At 39.5% G+C, this 21,743-nt stretch overlaps 1 protein-coding gene across 1 annotated transcript in view; it reads right to left on the bottom strand.

The window, feature by feature from the left end:
• LOC126263073 (eukaryotic translation initiation factor 3 subunit H) overlaps positions 1-20,890 on the bottom strand; it is a 37,664-nt gene extending 16,774 nt beyond the window's left edge. The window contains exons 1-4 of the mRNA XM_049960061.1: positions 20,724-20,890; positions 16,399-16,552; positions 5,376-5,543; positions 3,760-4,009 (exon numbers count right to left, since the gene is read on the bottom strand). Of these exons, the coding sequence (XP_049816018.1) occupies positions 3,760-4,009; positions 5,376-5,543; positions 16,399-16,552; positions 20,724-20,783 (632 nt within the window). The 5' untranslated portion in view covers positions 20,784-20,890. The remainder of the gene's footprint in view (positions 1-3,759; positions 4,010-5,375; positions 5,544-16,398; positions 16,553-20,723) is intronic.
• Between the last annotated feature and the right edge of the window lie 853 nt (positions 20,891-21,743).

Raw genomic sequence — 21,743 nt, 5'->3', positions numbered from 1 at the left:
AAAAGAGTAAATAGCATATTGACTTTTAGTACCACAAAAGAAATCTGATATTCATTTAAAAATTTACCACACAGTAAACAGAAAGCCTAAATATGTGGCAGTATCCTTTGTTTTACATTTAAACTTGAGTATAAATTCAAGATTGTAATTTCCATTGTTGTTAATGAAAAGATAGATACATAATATTTATTTAATCAATGGAAAATCCATTAAAATCTAGGAACATCTTCAAGAACAATATGGATACAGAACCTTCTGAACAGTAGCTGAAACAAGAAATAGAGCCAACAGGTACCCAACTGAAGGGGAAACTTTGAGGAACCTCAACAGATTACAAACACATGTTGCACCAATGAAAATAAAGCTTTCAGGTGGTAGTTAAAAGATGATGGTGACATTGTCTGTAACTGTGTAGAGGTGCAGGATATCACATACACATTAGATTGTCCCATCAGTACTTAGAAGTACATCCTCCAAGATCTGTAGCTGGGAAACAATGCAGCTATTGACGTTTTCCAATACTGGGCCTAAAACTTTAGAAGATACAAAAAGGACAAGAGACCATGGCAGAATATTTGCTCCGACATGAAAACTTGAAGTAAAGAAAAGTTCCATTAAGATATTTGTCCGTAGCGTAGAGGCTGGCCACTAATAGCTCCTTCATGTTCAACTACACTTCATTATACAAGATTTGTAAGTAGGTCATCCACAACTGAGAGGCACGATAATTTAGAGAAGTCCACTTCAGCTGTGTTAATATTCAAACCACAACTGATTTCGAGATTTTAAAATCTCATCTTCAGCTGTATCAAATTATAGTATTTGGTAACTCCGTACATGCAGTCAGGCCAGTCAGTGCAAGAGTCCCCCCCCCCCCCCCCCCCACACACACACACACACATGCGGACAGACGGACGTTACGTTACGGTACGGTTTTAGGCCAGTTTCATCTTTGTGGGCCATTTATCTTTTTTCTAGTACTATTAACATGCAATGATCAGAACTCTTGCACTGACCAGCCTGATCACATGTTAGGTATTACCAAATACTATAATTTGATACATCTGAAGACGGGATTTTAAAATCTCAAAACTGGTCGTGATTTCAATAAATATTAGTAGAACTGAAGCAGATTTCTAAATTAATTATTGTGCTTCATTAGTAGCTAAATGCTTTACACTTATGGGCAAGGTATAAAAATACATACCCTTGAATAATTGTAGTTCTTATACCAGTAACAATTTTCTAAATTGGAAAGTTGTTAGAAAGAAGTGACAGATCAAAATGGCTCTTTGTAAAACATTTATAAAGGCAATGTAATGCTCTGTGGAAAGAGCATAAGTTGTAAAACATGTACTCTATATTATGTTGTTTTGTATTTTTTCACAACCACAAGGGGCTCCTCACATTAGATCTACAAAATAAATACTGCATATAATTTGAAGTCTGAGGTGTAAGAAAAGGCAAGTAAAAGAAAACACATTCAGAGATTTAGGTTTCCAGAACACTATCAACACGTTTACCATTTCCTAATAAAATGAAGTAGAGTTAGTTCCCTTAACCTCCAGCACATTTTTGGTTTCTATTTTTTATTTCTGGTTTCTTCTCCACATATAAGAGACAATAAAAAAATTACAAAGGTTTGTAAATAGACCTTTTGTTTTCATGCTTGTGTGAATGGAACTGGAAGAAGCTCTAAAAGTGGTTACAACAGGAGGTACCCTCGGCCAGGTGTTTTACAGTGGTTTGCAGAGTATAGATGTACTGCATTTTGACGATGCACAAAAAGATGATGTACTATGACCAAGAACTGGTGATTTACTAAAATGCGTCCACTCCCTATCAAGATCCTCATTTTACAAATGTATCACTATTTTCTTAATCACTATATCAGGAGTTATGGGGACCCAAACACAGAATTTTATTTGTACTGTGACAAAATTTTCAAGCACGCTGCTGTCTTTGTTGAATGAATGATGTAAGGATATCTATTTCTTTTAAAATCACTTATGACTTTGTATACACTATGATTTTAGGAAATACTTGCAAAGTGTGTGTGTTTTATGTTTCAGGTTATGACTGAATGAGGTTGTGCATTGATTGGCACACTGGACTTGTATTCAGGAGAACAATGGTTCAAATCCATGTCTGGCATGGTCCCTTTGACAGTGCATGGCTGATTTCGTTCGCCATCCTTCCCTAACATGAGATTGTGCTGCATCCCTAATGACCTCGTTGTTGATGGGATGTTAAACACTAAGTTCCTCGTCCTCCTCAGGCTGCAAGTGGGGACTGTAATACGGCCAGTATACCTCGCTGTAAGCAGACGACTGCTGTACCAGTTGGAGCAACAATGTTAGTTGATGGCCAGAGACCAGTAGACAAGACTGCTGTTTTGTTTGGAGTCCTGCATCAATTATTATTTTTTTAACTGTGCAAAGAAACGAAATGAAAACCTTTTGAAATGTTCAGTTTTCATGTTGTACCTATTAGAGAAAATTCCCTGTTTGGGAAGATGGTGTAACTGTGATTAAGACCAACTCTTAAATGCAATCTTTAATTATTATGATCACTGGGAAAAGTGGAAATGAATATTTTATTGGCACAGTGGTACAATTAAACTACACTGTCTGACAAGTTTATCTGATAAACCATTACCATATCTCAAAGAAGCTTTAAGAAATATTTAATGAAAAATATTTCATATAATTATGGAAAGTGAAACAACTATATTATCTAGATAAAATTGAGGATAAAATACCAGTACAATCACAATTAAAAAGGGGACAGATGACTGCTTGACATGAAATAATGGGTGATTAAGCCACTCCGTGACTCATTAAAATCTCACTACCAATATTTTTGGAAGAATTCTAGATGTCACACAATCTTAAAAAAAGAACCACACTTGCCTCATCATCCCGTAGGAGACCCATATCAGCTCTCCGGTGATCATATAAAACACAATTAATTAATATGTCATCAACAGCTGTGTCCCACATCTGTACACACCAGTGGCTACTCACAATGTAAAAGAAAGTGATATGTCAATGGGTAATGTCCAGCTTAAGTCTTGTAAGGGCTACTTCTACAGCTCATCGTGATGGGAAGGAGGTAAGCCACTGTCACACTGAAGGTTTTACAGAACACAGCTTATTATTCCTCACTTTCAGCCACTGAGCTTCCCATCAATACATGGTCTTCTTGGTCACAAATGAGGTAAGATCTTGCAGGTGACTTAACAGCGCGCAGGAGGTGGGAGGGAGCAAGCTTCCTCAGCAGCCCTATCAGAGAGTTTGTTTCCCCAGAATCCCTATGTGCCCTCGAACCCAGCACAAATTATTTCCTTGTCCTACCTATGCAAGAGAAGGGGAGTTTCCTGCACTTGTTGCACCATCTGATATGCTGGGTACATCTGACAAATAGCGAGAAGGGCACTGTGGGAATATGAGCACATATGGAATTTTTTGTCATGACATTGTCTCATCTGTTCTAGGGCCCTAACAAGAGCAAACAATTCCCTAAGTTATAAACAGTTGGTACATTATGCTATGGCAAGTTGTGCAACTTCAAATGACGATGTAACGGGAACATCAGCACCAATTACATATGAAACAATTTTACTTCTCAATCAAAAAACAGCCAAAATTCTAACCACCCTTGTCGTGGAATAAAAGAATTGAAATTTACATTTTACTGTTACAGGCAGCATTTGCAATCTACTAAACTATTGTTTAAAACCAATATAGTGTTACTTACGCTGTTCCCAAATCAAGAAATTTGGTTCCTTCTTCCTCCGGTACCATTTCTGCCAACTCTGACAACATGATATTTGTCAAGTGAGAGTTTTTAATTACAATTCGTACTTCTGTAAATAAACTTTCATAACCTATTTTCAGGTTCCGTAAAACTTCTGGGGTGAATTCATTTTCTTTATACATTTGAATAGCTTGAGGAGTTAATCTATATGCTTTCAGAGCTAAGAATCCACGTGCTGTTTTCTGGGTATCTATAGAGACACAAACAAAACAAAAAATAAAATTTGTACAAAATGAAAACATTAATATAACAGCAAAAGAATCATGGAAGCAGCCACACTAGCACAACTCAATAATGCATAACACACAGAAATACTGAACAGCAAAGATGTGGTTGGTTACTTTGTGTGGTTGTTTTGAGGTTTATGTTCTTGAAAGATGTGGTAACTTGAAAACTAGTGAAGTCTCTGCACGGTTATGTATTTCTAAGCACCACGTACTATACAATAAGGGAACCCCTTTCCTGTTTTTGTACATTGTTTCCGCTTATGAATATACATTACAGAATCACAATTTAGGTAACATTAAGTGAACACTTCTTTTACTATAATGACATCAAAATCATGGACTTTTTCATACCACAGTGTGGCTGCATCTCTTGTTAATAATAAATAAGCACTTCTCTCTTAGTTACATATTCACTTGTGCAGTATGGGTTGCTTACCAGATAGGATTGACAAATGACAAAGAAACCACGGAAGGGCATCTTATTTTGTATCATCATAAATAGGGGAGTATGTCATCAAAATTAGTCACGTGTTAGGGTGACAATCCTTAAAGGCGTTTTTCAACGCAGAGAGACCTTTTCAGGAAATTTAAATCACAAACTTTCTCATCTGAGTGTGAAAGTATTTATTGAAGCCAACCAACATAGGGTAAAATGATCCTTGTAATAAAATAAGATAAATCAGAGCTTCTACGAAAAGATTTAAGTGTTAATATTTCCCGCCCGCTATTTGCGAATGGAACAGTAGAGAAATAGCCTGAAAGTGGTTTGATGAACTCTCTGCCAAGCACTTTAGTGTGAATTACAGAGTAGTCATGTAGCTGTAGATATTCTTAACGCCCCTCTTCTTGCTCATATGCTTGGGACATATTTAGTTTCTGTAACATCAAGAATACCTCCATATAAAAGGAAATCCAGGTTTAAAACCATTAGCAGCCCAAATTAACGTACTAGAACTCATTTAGTAAAATGTACCCTCTCCCTCACCAAATTTCTTCACTCCTGATCCAGAAGTTTTATTACTTGTATGACCTATATAAAATTCTTTAAACTGACTAGTTATAAATATCCCTCCCCCCTTTCCCTTCTTTGTTGCTATAACAATTTACATGTGAAAGCAACACACCTCTGGATTATATAAAAGCTTACTTATTGATCATCACAGTGACAATGAGAAAAATAATAATAGTCAATTACTTGATCGTATCACTCCTGATTGGTGAAAATTTACGTACTGTTAAACCTAAGCTCCTGCTGCTGCAAAGAGAGGAGAGAATAATAATAATAATAATAATAATAATAATAATAATAATAATAATAATAATACTGACCATAAATGACAACAACTGACTCTTCAATAGATGTCTGGTAGTGGTACTGGGATTCTAGAAGGGGAAGACTTAAAAAGTTCCCCACATCAGCACTCTGGTACCAACCAACATGGAAATGATCAACATTTACTCTCCGCAGTTGACGCATCATGGCCAGCTGGTATTCCTCTGTAAAATAAAGGGTTACAAAACTGAAATGCACTGGTCAATTTTTATTTGTGGCCTACTATTTTATTAAGCTTTTGACTTCTGTGCTAAGTATGGCTTTAGTGTTGCTGTGCTGTTCACTTAATGATGCTACTTGTGCTGAGAGACAGTATTCTGGCCACTATGAAGTACTTAACATCTGATTTTAAGAAAATTATTTGGTGAAAAAATTTGACTTTTGCACATCTTACAGCCGATATTTTTGCTTGATAAAGGACTGAATTTCTTTGTTATTCATCTTAGTTACTGTGCTGCATCAAATTAAGTAAAACATTGCACAAAATTTTAAACACTTCGCAGAGGTAAAAGCGCACTGCATAAACTTTGTGAATGGTTGACTTTGCTCACACACTGCTATGTATGAATGAAATGTCCATTCGATAACAACATTTTATTCAAAACTGAGAGCAGGACAACCTCTCATTTCATTGGTTTTCATATCTGTCAGATGGTCACTTCGGCACACCCCTTTCCATCCCTAGGCATCAGTAATCATGTGGTAATAACAAACATTTTTCATAGATGGTTTAAGATATCAAAATTATGTTTTTTTTTCTTTTTTTTTCAAATGGCAGTGCACAAAGAGGGAAGTATGCTGTATAATAAACACTTTTGAGGAAGAAGAGAGAAAAACTAACCGACATACATGGTCCACGCAACGAAAGTTAGCCCATTCGTTGTTTATGAAGGAATACTGGGCGAAAAGGAAGGCCAACAAATGTTGATTACGTGTGGTCCTAAGTGATCCATCCGCGAAGAAGAAGAAGAAACACTTAAAACTCTTATCTGTAGAGATATGGAAGAAACTCATCCACAGCTGTGAGAGGGTCGGCAGAACAGGATGCATAAGCACATCAACAGAGCTTACAGAAAACCCAGAGCCCACATTTAAACACATCCCAGCACCAGGGTGCAGTGGACCTTGACGAATTAACTCATCCACAGCAGTCAAAGGGTTAACATTGGCATGCCATTGTGTGCGCAACTCCATTCTGTACATCAGCAAAAACACTACTTAATTATGATCATCTCACTGACATGCAAACACTCTTGTATGCCCATATGCTATTCATAAACAAACTCACCAGATCTGATTATTATCCAATATGTAAATAATTCAGGAGCAAAGGACACCACTCACCAAATAGCAGAAGCACCAAGTTGTCTACTTTAGTTCTAAATTATTTACATTCTACCAAATCTTTTCTTGCCATATTATCCAGTATTGTTCAATGTTGGCTACTAACATTTCCAGTCATAATCACCGACATGCACAAAGTTCGATAGTAAGGAAACTACCCGATTATTACCAAGGCAACAGTAGACATCTCTGTCAGTGACTGCTAGGAGGTGACAGCAGCCAAGTGCCAGTGCAGTACTACTGCTCAGGCACATTCAGCACCTGGCTCTGCATGAACTCACTTTGTCACTGAACTGTGTTATGGCTTTCTTGCCGCATGGCACCCTGAACATTGTACTTGCATTATTTTCTCTTGTACTTTTAATTCAAAAATATTTGTCCTAGCAGTGACTGCATTTTATGTTGAGAGTTGCAACATAATTAGTGATGGTCATGGGCATTATTTGGTGTTTGTTTCACAACCATGGACCTTGTTACACCGTACTACCTCACCAGGTGTGTCGATGGAAGTTGCACTCTGGCAGTTTCTCCAACACCACTTATAGGGACAGAAACATCAGAAGACCTGTTGTCTGCACTTCTTTCCTACCCATCAACTACAAATCTCCAGCCATTTCCACTGTACGAGTTGACAGAGGAGTGGGTGACCAACAGCTTTCCACCACTTTCCAAGTAACAGAGTCATGGATCTCACCAAGTACATATCAGCTTTAGTGCGAACTGGCCCTGCTAAAAGAACTGATTCACCAGTCCTTTGATGAAATTGTATTTTGCTCTGTACCTACTTTCACAGTCAGTCACTGCTACGTCACTGCATCTCATGGAGTTTTATCAGCATCATAAACAGCCAAATCCATCCTATCATAGGTGGGTAGATGAACCACAGGGACTCAGCAGGAAATGCCATTGTTACTTCTGTACATAAGTAATCTTATGCCTAAGTGATTATTTGGGGCACCATTATTTGGGAGGGAAAGGGGGGGGGGGGGGGGGGGAGGAGAACTCTGATAAGGGAGCGCAGCACGAAGCTTTACAGTCTGCTGCACCTTTCTAAAACAGCTCAACCCTTTGAAGTCTTCCGGACTGCAGCACAGTGATTAGAGATTGGAGGTGAGGGAGCAGCTATCATTTAAGACCCAGAAAATAAATCGGACCAAACCGAAGTAGCAAATGTGGAATCACAGAGAGCAAACACCACCACCTTTTGATCTGGTCTTGGAAACAAGGAAAGCAATCTTGCCCCCCCCCCCCCCCCCCCCCAACAGGCGCATGTTTCCTGCCATGTCTGGAATGTTTTCGAGAACATGCAAGAGACGACTGCCCCGATACGTGGGCATGGCATAAGGCAGGACATTTATGTCCATATGTCAAGCTCAGGATAAATGACACCATGGCAGGACTGGCTGGACATTAATGTGATTTCTTTTAAATCCTCCAACCTGGGAGTGCCCCCTTAGAAACTGTTCAAAAGTTCAGCAACAGGTTGATACAAGCACCTCAGCATCACTGTTTAACTTCAAACATACTTCTATTTCAAGAATTGGATGACCTCAGAAGGAAATTTTCTCTGGAGGGCTTGGCAAAATGAGGGATTTTGTGGCTCACATCACTTTAAAGGTTCAGCACACCTACACGTCTTCTGTGTGTGGCCTGTACCCGTTGCATTGCAGGATGCCATCAAAAACGAACTAGACAGGTCAATGACCATGAACATCATTGAGCCCATGTCTGTGAGTGGGTGGGTGACACTGTTAGTTATTGTAAAAAAACTGATCAGGAAAACTGCACTTGAGTAGAGATATTAAGGCTAGCATTAATTTTCTGTCAGATTGACATATATGCCATATCAAAACCTAATGTACTTTTATCGGCACTTGTTGGTAGAGAGCATTTTTCAAAAACCGATCTCGCTAAAGCTTATTTGCAGCTGCCTCTGGACGAAGAATCACGAAGTACTTGCAGTCAAGACGGCGCATAGGTTCTATAGGTCCAAACTTTTAGTTTTCTAGATGACCAATGTCCCAGCCATTTTTCAAAGATTCCATGAACTGCTGCTGCAGGGTGTCCGCAGATGCATTAAATTATCTCCATAACACCATGCTAAAAGGGTCCTCAAGGTGGAACACTCAGGTCAGCTGCAGCAGTTGTTAAACACCCCCAGTCTTCAGGCTTCAAAGTCAACTCAGAGATGTCAGTTTGCTTTCAACCATCTGAGGAATACCTATAGTATGTTATCTCCTGTGACAGTATTCTACCCACACAGAAGCTGGTTGAAGCTGTTCTCAAGTTTCCTTGCCCTGGAAATACAAACAAGCTCCAGTCTTTCTTGGAGAACATCACTTATTATGACAAATTCGTACTTGGTTTGGTGCCAATTGGGCACCCACTAAATGATCTATGGAAAAAGGGCATCCCTTTTGTCTGGTCAGAAGTGTGTCAGCAGGCTTTCAGGACTCTGAAGAAGCCCTAGTATCCACCCTGACTTTCTACATTTAAACCAGTTAAAACAGTTGGCAGTGGAGAGACTGCCTCTGTATGGGGCCTGGGGACTGTTCTGGTTCACAGAGACGCAGATGGATGGCGACATCCAATCACTTTTGCATCAAAGATGCTAAATGCCACACAAAAGAGATTATCATAAACTTTCGATTATGTTTGTGCTGAAGGAGTTTTTGAATTTCCTCTACAGATCATAAGCCGTTACTCTCCCTCTTCAGTCCATCAGCAAAGCTCGTTGAGAGGTCTGCCTATCGCCTTCAGTGCTGGGCACTTTTCTCAGCAGGTATTATTACGAAATTCACTTCCACAATACCACAGAACACACCAACACAGATGCACTTTCATGTGTCCCAATGGGATCTGACCAGGAGTTTGACTTGGGCGAAATTTTGTGCCTCCACTAGGACAATGAGGCTCAGCAGGCAGGATATGCGCTTCCTATCATGGCAACCCGTGAGACAGCAGTTATGGCTAAAGACAACACTTTACAACAAGTGTGGTGATACATCCAACAGGGCTGGCCCGTCCATATTTTTGGTAGGAATTCCAACCTGTTGTGTCACCATTTTTACTTTTTCCGCTGACCATCCTGGTGGACAGAATTATCCTCCTCGCTAATGACCAGTAGTCTCTCCGGGTGATCACACCAGAACTTGTCCCTAACAATCCCACAGCCTCTACACGAGGAACATTGGGGCGACTCATACCAAACTGCTTGCCCAGTGCCATGTTTACTGGCCAGGTATCTTGTTCGCAGTAGTTTTCAGTGCGAGCAACAGCAGGCAGCACCTGGACAGATGTTCTCTGTCTGGCTGATGCCCTCCTGCCCATGGGAACAGGTACATGCAGATTTTGCGAGGCCCTTCTCGGATACAACCTGACAGACTGTAATTGACGTGTACTCCAACCTTCCCTACATGGTCAACTGTTGGTCCACATGTGCAGAAGCTACAGTCACTGCTCTTGGCAGGATTTTTGCTGTAGAATGCCTTCCTCTCATGCTCCATTAGACAGTTTTCAGCAAATTCTGCAGCCACAATGGCATTCACCACCTGCTGTAACCACCTTTCCATCCCCAGTCAATTGGCAAGACACAGATGTGAAAGTACATATCTGATGTTTCTCCTGATGAGACTTACTTTTTTTTAGTTCATGCACGTCAACTAGGGGAGAAGAGCCCGGCAGAACTCCATGACCATCAGTCCCATATGCTTTGCCACTTCATGCTGCCAACACCTGGCGACATCTACCGGTTTCAACCTGGGCACCCGCACGTGAGTGTGGGGGTTCAGACACCAGGACAGGTGGATTCCAGCAATTGTCTGCCAGCAGTGAGGCCACTGTATGTTCACTTTGGACAAGGGGGACCACATGATGATGTGCCATCAAAATCAGCTTTACCTATGGGAGGGGACATGGCCTCTCCCTCCTTTGGATCCTCCAGCAGTTGCCTACCTTGACATTGCAAATGCCTTTATCCATCTTCTGTCACATCCTCTGCTTCTTTCCCTCCTGCTCCTACCTTCGCCTTCTCCACCCTGTGTACCACCCGCAATCCCACTCTCATCTTCCTCTGTTTGTAGGCCTGAGATGAACTGGATGTTTGCAGACAATCTGGCTGCCTCTGCCTCTACTGTTCCTTCTGTGCCAAGAACTGTCATGGACACGATGTGGCCTCCACTTCTTACAGTTTGAGCACAGTGACACTGACCATGCTGTGGGGTGGGAACCTTCCAGCCAGACATTTCTATCTGACTGTGAGCTGGTCATGCTGGAGAGGCCGTCTAATGTCCTCAATGACATCAGCCTGGTTCAGGACACTGGTGGGATGAGCAGCCAAGCACAAGTCACTGCACTGAGATGCAAACTGTCACTCCCAGATGGTAAAAGGATGTGGTAACCACCAGATCACCTAGGCTTCGGACACCAGCTTATGTATTCATCATCGGTCACTAGGAAGTGATATGATGGCCGAGTGACAGCACACAACTACGGCACAGGTGCTTTCAGCAGCACCTGACTCGCACACCTATGTAGGTGAACATAAATCAGTGCATGCTCTAATTCAGCTCTAGCTCCATGTGCAAGTCACTTTGTCTCTGGACTGTTATGGTTTTCTTGCCACATGGCATCTTGAAGATTGTACTCTATTCTCTCTTGTACTTGTGATCCAAAAATATATTTGTCACAGCACTGATCGTGTGTTTTTATCTTGTGAGTTACAACATATAGCGAGTAGTAGTTCAATGCTCATACAAGGTGAATATTTCAATTGTCGATTGTGACAACATGGTCATAGAACTGATTGTTTGTTTAAAACATATATTCTCTCTTATCTGTGATAAGACAGTAGCTTTTGACTGTGTAGACTATAATATAGCTAAATAAATTAAAATTGGCTGACTTACCTGTGGCATAGCATGATATCTTTCCATAATATTTCATTTTGATACCTCACTAGGTTTGAATCATTAATTACATTTAAGGGCGTGCATATTTTGTGTCATAAGGAATTGTTTGCCATATAGTTACATTATTTTTAATTCAACTGGATACTGTGTCACTGATACATGGTACAGAACACATCACACCACTGACAGAAATGATTCCAACAGAATAAAATGTGGTAAAATACTGCACCTGTTGATACCACCCATTTGCTGTGGCCATGGTATAATAATGGACACAAAACATTCACCAAAATCCAGCATGCATAAAAAACATACAACCAAACGAATCAGTTTGTCACCAGATATTGTGTACACTGGCTTCACCAACTCACAACAAGACTTATCTTACTACTAAACCTTGGCACAAGGTAACACTACAACTAGGTATTTCATCACAACCAATACTTTGTATTTATATTTGTTGGCTTGACCAACCCACAACCAAACTGTCACCTTTGAACATAGATATCATGCTATGCCACAGGTAAGTCAGCCAATTTTAATTTATTTAGCTATATTATAGTCTACACAGTCAAAAGCTACTGTCTTATCACAGATAAGAGAGAATATATGTTTTAAACAAACAATCAGTTCTATGACCATGTTGTCACAATCGACAATTTTGACAGACAAAATGTGATCCAAGGATTCTGATTTCATGGCACTGCATGTGCATTAATTTCATCCTCATCAATCCATTCATTAACTCCCATTTCAAATAAGTTCTTTTCTTCTGCAAGTTACAAGATGCCTCCATTAAATCAGCTGGCATACAAAATAAAAAATGAATTTAAAATATTCAACCAATGTTCCATTTCTTCAGGTGTTCTTATACAGGGCGTATACATTGACAAGGAAAAAAGATTTTCTAGTTAAAAATACACGTTTTCCACATTAAGACAGCATACTTTCCCGCAGAACTGTGAAACTTGTCAATCCTTCGAATGATGAAGGTTTTATACATCAGCTTAGAACTTGCCGGCACTTAAAAAAAAGTGTTTTGGAAAGATCTCTGATGTGTAGCAAGATGCATACTGCATATTTTCGTATTTCGAATGTATAAATTCAAATTTGAATTTCACTGTTCCACCAAATACAGCTTGTTAGTGTCCGAAATATTTAAATCGAGATTTCAATGCACTTTTGAAAGCCCATCGTAGCTCATATCACTTGATCTCAAAAACCGATGACAGCAGATAATCCAGAGCATAGGGCACATGATGCAATCAGCCAGTAATACCATCACTGTTACATAGTGCGAACACACAAATAGGAAATGTTAATGGTTTAAACTAATATACATCGTGAAGCTACAAGAAGAGCTAAGCTTATACAAACGATGTTAGTCTTTTTTTTTTTTGCGTGCGCTACACTTTAAGATACATCACACAAACATACCAGTAAAATTTCAAATAATAACGCAAGTGCCTAGTTTTCTGGGATCGAAATTCTTCTAATTGGCTGATCCTCAAAGTGTTAAGTTTTAAATGAGCATCAAACACACTGTGATTTAAGGAATTAATTGCACATTCTCACACGTTACTTAATTCATCTTGCATAAAAGGAAATTAACTTTAAAAGTAATGCCATTCAAACCACCATTCGCGATATTTTCCCGCAGTTGTTGCAAATAGGTTCACTTCAGCAATTGCCTGAGAGCTCCAGGAAACACACAGTATTGTGCATGCACAGCTACGATGACATAGGAAGCCAGTATGTTGGTACATGTACATAGCATTAAGAGATCTTCCATTAAGTCGTACAAGAAACAGGACATCAGAGGATACTCCAAGAGCATCACAATTTCATAACCCATACTAAAATGCATAATTTGGCTTAAAAGTGCATATTCATAAGTCCAGATTCACACTGAAGTAGGCCTCAACCTGATATTAAGCTTTTCATTGTGGTTTTCCAGATGCAATTTTTCTTCGAGTACCAGGACTCTACTATTTCATGTTGGTTCTTTATTACAGCATAACACCATACGTGCCAGAAGATGAAAACATGCACTTGAAATTCAGTGAACAGCTGAAAATAGCTTATAATGTGGAATGAAACACTTCATTTCAAATAAATTGACTGCCTCTGCAGAAAAGATTAATAAAAGCCAAATTTATTTAGCAAACCAATGAGAATAACTTCATTGTTCTGGAAGGCAATCAATGCTCAACTGCCAAAAATCATAGGAATAAAATATAGTTAAAAACCCGAAACTAACATATTTTAATCTTCCTTAACTATGTGAATGTATTTTAATTCACTTGACAGCTCCTGACCACAGAAATCCATTTTGTTTTCTTTTGATGTGAGTTCTGTAAATGAAGAGGAAATAATAAAATCATTAAAAGTAAGCAAGGGTCACATGACATGACAAACCGCCCCCCCCCCCCCCTCAACAACTCAGACTGCTCTGCACTCGTGCGCATCTGGCAGCTTGGGCATGCCAGAAAAAGGTTTGCCAGGTAGTATCTGGGTGCTTGTTGCTACTGCTGATACAGCTACAATTCAAGTGACCAGAAGTGGGAGAAGGTATCCTCATAAGCGACTTCACTGCACATGTGCATGAGCCTGCTACAACTGCTCAAACAAACCTAATGTAAACCGTTGTGACGTCACACTCATCAGAAGCAGTTTGTTGTTACGAAGTATTGCGTAGTCTTAGTCCTAAAGCCTTTGACACATTTTGCTGTTGGCAGATGCTTGTGTGTGCACTGTGTTTTGTTGTAAATGCTGCATTTCCTTTGCAACTTAAGTTTTATTTTGATGTTTTTCACTCTTATTTTTACTGCCGCAATATTATTCTGCTGTAGCAGGATGCAGTAGAATTCTTTGTTAGGGAATCAGTGCTTATCAATCAAAATTACAAAAATTTAACTGGAAACTAAAACAATGAAAAATTACTGGTATCCTAAAAAAGTCCCATGTTTTTCCTAGATTTCAAGGTTGTTCTGTTATACTTCACGTGACTATTTCAGTAGTCTAAATAACTTAAGAGCTATAGTAGCTGCATTGAGTCACTGAAAGGCACACAAACATGCCTTAAAATGTTGCTAACTTTCAGATACAACACACCTGGTCAGCTGCATTATGCCAGCTGATTGTACAGTGCCAGCACTTCAGCTTGACTGAGGTGAGAAGTTGTGTTGTGGAATGAATAAGGGTTTTCTATGAGACAGGGAGCAGGAGGAAGAGTTGGAGAAAGAAGGTTGATGGCTAGGAGAGACATGAAGCATGGGATAGGAATGTGGCACCTTTCTATCAAACCCCATTGTCTGTTCGAGGTTCACTAATGATACTTTCATGATCTCGAGCCAGGGCCAGGACACCCTACCCTTATTTCTGCACAGCATCATCATCATCTCTCCCACCCATTTCACTGGGACTCCTCAGCCTATCAGGCCACCTTCCAAGACACTGACTGGCACACTGAGGGCTTCATCTATATCTCTGTCCACATCAGACCCATTAACCATCAACAATATCTGCTTTACAACAGCTATCATGCCTTCCTTTTAACCAAACAATGGAAAATCCAAGATGGAATGTAACAATTTTTTATGAGATGGAAAATTGCTACTCACCATATAACAGAAATGCTCAGTCTCTCTCTCTCTCTCTCTCACACACACACACACACACACACACACACACACACACACACACAGCCACATGTAGACAGTGCATCTGCAGTGCCAAGAAATTCCTCACCTAGCGTGCTGAAGGTCTCACTGTAGTGTTGCCCCACTACCTAGTCCACAGATAGATTTCCTGTAACATTTCCTCACAACCCACTAGTCATCCTACTACCTATTAAGTAGCAGCTGCAAAGAAGGCAGAAAACATTGCTGAGCACACAACATGCTCAATTTAAATGGCTACTTTGTAAGCTATGCCTTCTGGGTCCTTCCCAAAACTAGCTTCTCTAAAATATGGAGATAGAAGTTGTCGTCCTAACACATCATTTCACACTGTAATCCTTCTGGCCTCCATATGCTCACCCACATCCATTGCTATCTCTGTCCCAGGATCTTAGTTTCACTTATCCTGCACCTAACCATTTCACCTTCCTTTATGCCCCTCCAAGTTCACTACTGCTTGTCATCCTGCACTAAGTTTGCCAGTGCAGGTAGCTTTGCTGCATTCCTATCATGTGAACGTGCTGCCTCTTCTACCTACATTCTTGTCTCGTGTACATGCTGCCTCCATCCACCAGCCCTCAGCTACACTTCCCAAACCCTCCCTCCCACCCCCTGCATTTTAAACTCTCAAGAAAGCTAGGAAAGTTACTGTTTAGGTAGGCTTTGCCAAATCAACAACTCTACTACTTGGTAAGGTGTCATCTATTTATTTATTTACACTTGGACTTTCCATTATCAATTTTAGTGATTTCTATATAAAAGAGATGACCACTGACATCACCAGCTGTCTAGCAACACTAAACAGAAATCATACTCTATCAGTTTTTTATTGTTTCATTACTCAACCTTTCTATCATAAAACTTTTGTGCAGCTGTTTCATTCCTATCTCCACTTACTCTCAAGAAACTTAATTTAAGATTCATCTTGCCAACTCAGCTGTTATACACAAATAGTTTTAACTGCTCTGCCATCACACGGCCCAAATTAAAAGATAAAGGGAACAAAAGGTGTGAGGTGTTTCACATGCTTTTTCAACAACACAATTACTCTGGCATGTGAAACTTCCGAAAGGCAAATTTCTTACCTTCATCTATGCTTTCATCATTATGTTTTGGAAATGGAAAGCAGTTTGTGATTTCCAAACGATTGTCCACAACAAGACCAAGCAATGCACCCTGTGCCACTTCCAAGTTCCTGGTAGCCTCCTCATGGCTATGTTTAATCATCTTCATAACAGCCTGAAAAATTGTGTGTACAATTAGTGCCCAGATCGTAACACACAAAGAAACTCACTGTAAAACAACACTGTAGGAAATTTTGATTTAAATAATTGTACATTCAAAACTTTAATATGCACAACAAAGCCTTAATTTTATATTCTTTTACACAACAAGAATTATGCAGAACACATTTTTAAGACAAAAATGAGACTGGCACCACGAAAACAGTTCTATAAACTTGAAGAAGGGTCCAACATTAGAAAATGCTAAACAGAAAAATAAAACCCAAACATGAAACTTAAAATTGCCCTTCATATCTGGATGCACATTACAATAGAAAAATAATAACAATAAATAAAATTCAACTGTCCTGTTACTGTTTTGTACGACACAAGCGAACTAAGGTGACATCCCATACAAACACGAAACATGGTAAATTAGTTGGCAATTTTAATTTCCAAATTCAACATCAAAATACCAGTAAACATATTCATTGCATTAACCCCACACGCCACAAACTATAAAATTAGAACTTGTTACAGTTCAAAATATTTAATTTAGCACTTTTGCTCAATGGAAATTTGGAAGGCCTGCTGACTTACGCAGGACCCGCTGTAAGGGACGAGTCAAAGGTCATTACAATATAAGACACTGTCAACGTACTGATTGATTCTGAAGGTGAATAATGTTCAGTATGATATAAGGTGAGGGACCAGCACAAGGGGTTGTCCAATATCACAATAGCCCACATTAATAATCATGAAATTGACAACTGTATCTCTAATCACTCAATGCCCACACTGCATTATATTTTCAATTAATGACATGTTTTGAAATACATGGACTGGTACCATCATATCAGCCATTATTACTGACATGGTATTAAGGAGTAATACACCACCAGTTCACTCGAAATTAGAATGTATCAAGAACCAACGTCACCACAAAATCTCATGGAGACTACAGATCAATTTTTCATAATGAAGGTTTCGAGGTGGGGCATAAACATAACAATAGCTCAATCGGAATATTCAGCAGGTGTCACCTTTGTCCTGCAACACTGCTTGATGTGTTGTTAATCTTTGAATATACGTGTGTGTGTGTGTGTGTCGGTAGGTAGAAATTTTCAAATGACCCCTTTATTCTACTGAAAACCATTTTCTTGTTATTATTATTTTGCAAATGTTTTATGTGTCTTGTATTTATGTGTCTCTGTTTATTGAAGAAATAAAAACTGTTATAGCACGACATGCTGAAGACCTAACTTTCCTTTCCGATTCCACCCCTCGGTTTTGACCCGTGACGTAAGGCTGTTGTGGTGTGTGACGTCACGATGGCACGGAATTTAGTTTGTGAGAGTGGCGTGTTTGTAGGTGTTGTTTTGATGTGATCGATGGTGCTCTCTGGTGGTGTGTTTACGTGTTGTGTGGTAGGTGATGTTTCTTGTTCAGTTTGAGTGTGTGGCGTGTTTATAGGTGGCGTATTGTTGCGGTCGGTGGTTCTCTCTGGTGGTGTGTTTATGGGTAGCGTGTTATGTGGCGTATGGGGTTCATTTGTATGGTAGCATCGCTCGAGTGTGGTGTCGGTAGTGACTGTGCTTTCAGTGGAATATTTTTCAGTGAGTTAACGATTTTGGTTATGTTATGTCGACGTTATTGTAGTTTCTTTCTGTTCATTGTGTGTGAATTTTGGTAAATAGCTTTGTTTATGTCTGGTAGGTATGGATATGACTGACAACGTCAACAGTTTTCGGTTGTTGGCGATGATGGAGGACAGTGCATTGTCTCTAACAAAATTTCTTCCACTATACGGATTTTTGGATGAAGTCGTGAAGTGTTCAGTGCATCATGAAGGAATGAGGCTTACTAAAGTTCCAGCGTCTCGGACCATGGACGGCTATATGTGGAGATGTCTTAAGGATAACAGGTCATGGGAAGTGTTCGATTCCAATTTTGATTTTCTAAGTGTCTTTTTATGGTAGTATTAAGCGTGGTGGTGGCGAAAGTTTTGAGATTTATAGTGTGGTATCGGTAGTTTCTGTTGACCTATAGAACTCAAGGGAAGTGTTCGATTCCAGTGGATATTGTTTTTAGTTGATTTTGGGAACATTGTGATTGTTTTATTTTATCGTTTTTGTCGTTTGGTTTAGTGGCGTGTGTGTATTTTTAGTTTGTCCCCACCCAAAAACCCCCAATTGTCCCGTTAGTTTCATTATATTTTTGGAGGAATATGTGTGTCATGGTTTTTCGATCTATTTTTGCGTTTGTTGTCATGTTTGCATAATGACGTCATAGTCGCGATATGGGAGTAGCTGTGAATGGTCGTTTCCGCCATATTGGTGATGTCTTTGGTCAAAGCAGACGGGTGGAATTGGACGTTTCCGGTAACCCAAGTATTGTGTACTGATGAACTCTATTAAATGTCAAAAATGTCTAAGTACATGTGGAAATGACTGCTTGCTGCAGCAAGGAGAGATTTGTGTGGCACTACCAACAGAAGAAACTGTGACAACTGATTAAACAGGACATGGGTGACAGTAAGTACTCATTTATTAAATGGTGAGTGAAATTTTGGTGGGTGAGTGGTTACACATGTGTCTGTTTGCAGGAAAATCAATGGGACAGGTATTTTATTTGGGCATATTGATTTTGTCTTTGATTTATAGATTGAATGGTACAGTTTTCTGTTTTTGTTAGTCTAAGTTTTTTGTATGAATGGTGTTTTTTAATAAGTATGTTCATAAATTTCATTTTAGCTATACAGGTAAATTTAACTTAGCAATACCAGATCATATTACCATATTATTTGATTTCTTTGCACGTTTCATTCATGGTTGGCAGGTACTGTGAAGTTCATTTTATCTTCACAGGTAAATTGCTACGAATGATACCAGTTGTAAGTCATAAATGGACTTACGTTTCAGATATCGTTGTTTCGTGGGTATTGATAAATTCATTTTGGTGACATGGGTTGAGTGCACTTATCAAAATTGGCATTTTTGTGTCATCATGCGACCCCCTGCTCTTTTCTACAGATACTGCTGTTGATTGGTATCATGGAGTGGAGTTTAACACTGCCTTTAGTTAAAGGATTTATTTAGTATGGACTTTATGTGAATGGAGTTTTGTTTAATTTCTGTATTTGTTTCATGTTTGAGGGAAGGAAAAGTGAAGGCAGGAAACATTGTCCAGTTAGTCCCCACAAATCTCATTTGATACCCGATAGTTGCATACTGGTTAATGTAAAATAGCCTATATATTTTATGACTAAATTGCTGTGATTATATGTTTATTATGGTTGCATGACTGAAGTAATGCTTGTGATACTCATAGCTGCTCAGGAGTGCAATTTTTATGTCGATACAAGTCAAAGCCACCTCCCAGTCTCTAACATTTCTTTATTTCCTTTGAAATGGGTCATACAGCACATTACGTAATTTTCGTTCAGTCCTAATGCAACAGGCTGAAGTAGCAACACTTGAACATTAGCATATCCCTAGATTCTTGCCGAATAGGCCTACATACAAATCACACACCCAATACTATGTTCGAATAACTAAATATTTACAGAATAACACCACATTTACGTTAAATGACTAATCTCAAAGTTAGAGCATTAGTTGTTCTTTTCGTGGACCAACTTCTTTTAAAAGCCTTAGGTTTCCGTCAGGGCGTTCGGCCTGGTTAACGAAATATTCCTACCGACAAAATGATTGGAGGAAACAATACACATCAGCAGCATGCACCGATAATAACGTGAACGCCGTTATACAATGTCTTCTTCTGTAAGAGACTTTTATCTAACTCAAGTGTTCTGAATTTACTGTGTTTTCCGAGAGGTGCGTAAAATTCGGCAAAATGCGTTAAATATGGCGCTAACAAAGGCAACACGCTAGATCACGGAACAGTATGTGGCTGAATACCGTATCCAAATTCCTTGGCTTAAAATTGAATCATCACCTTCCACCAGAAACGATGCGTCGGGCTTTGCTACAGAATCAGTCTGTCACCACCGCAAGGTTTCTCGTGGAGAGGGGGGGGGGGTCTCCTATCACCCTCTGGCCCCATTACCTGCCCCTGGACCTCATAAAATATAAAGACGAACATTTTTCTGTAATTTTTACATTAGCACACCATTCTCAAGTAACAGCTGTACTTCATATTATGTAGTTAAATGAAATATTTTTTACCAAGCCATCCATCTGCACGTATGCAATCGTCGAATCTGGTTCCTGTATTCTTCTCGCCATTTTTCCTTAAGCTTAAACCAAATTACTTGATACTACACAAACACACACTTGCACATAACCTTTCCAAACGACACAAACTAGCCCTTCCTCCAAACCAAAGAATTCCACTCCTCCAAAGATTTTTTGTAGAAACGTAGAAGCTGTCACACTTTGGCTCTAGCCCTGACATGTATATCTCTGGAATCTATACTGGGGCTCACTCGTTTCGATGTATTGGTCATCAACTTTGAACGGTGTTGGTGTATGCAAGTTCATAAAAAGAACGGAAATAAAAAGATGTAGAAATGTCGTCACCTTTCGTCAAAACTCTGACCAAGCGACCAACAGAAAATCAGAAGTGGAAGACCAATCGAAGATCACTGTATTTCACTCTCGGAGAGGATTCTTAATTAAGATACGTTTACATAGACAATATAAATGTCATATTGCTGACAATATATCCCGACAATGTTGCCCAGCAACTCTGTGCCCACAGAAATTACAGCCAAATGTACGGCATGTGCTGTGTCAAAACGCATGGGTTACGTTCGCCCTTACTAGTGCTGAGCATCCTATCTGATAATTTAATAATAATACCTGGTAGTTACTGTAAATATACGTGTATGATATATTAAGAAAAAATATGATGTATATGATTCAAGAGAGTCGATGAAAAATAAGGTGGCGAGCGCGCGCGACTTCAGCGATGCAACAACTCGTCATCGCTGGGTCCATAGATGCTGCCTGAGCGACGCGCAGCAGCCGGCCGCTGTCGTAGAGAATCGAGAGCAGTAACGAATAATTAATTAATTTTCAAAAGTTGTCGTGGCGCTGAATGTTTGTTCCTTGTAAATGGTTCCTACGGTATGACATAAAGAGTTAGTTAGTTCCCAGGGTACCTCTCATCGAGTAAGTGGATATATCGGTGTGTGTCTAGGTGTGATAGTAGAGCGACCCATTGCGTTATGTAGTGAGGCACCA

Source organism: Schistocerca nitens, chromosome 6 (genome assembly GCF_023898315.1).
Source record: "Schistocerca nitens isolate TAMUIC-IGC-003100 chromosome 6, iqSchNite1.1, whole genome shotgun sequence".
Taxonomy (NCBI): Eukaryota; Metazoa; Arthropoda; class Insecta; order Orthoptera; family Acrididae; genus Schistocerca; species Schistocerca nitens.
The sequence above is the reverse complement of the archived record's forward strand: the minus strand, read 5'-3'. Positions and strand labels throughout refer to the sequence as shown.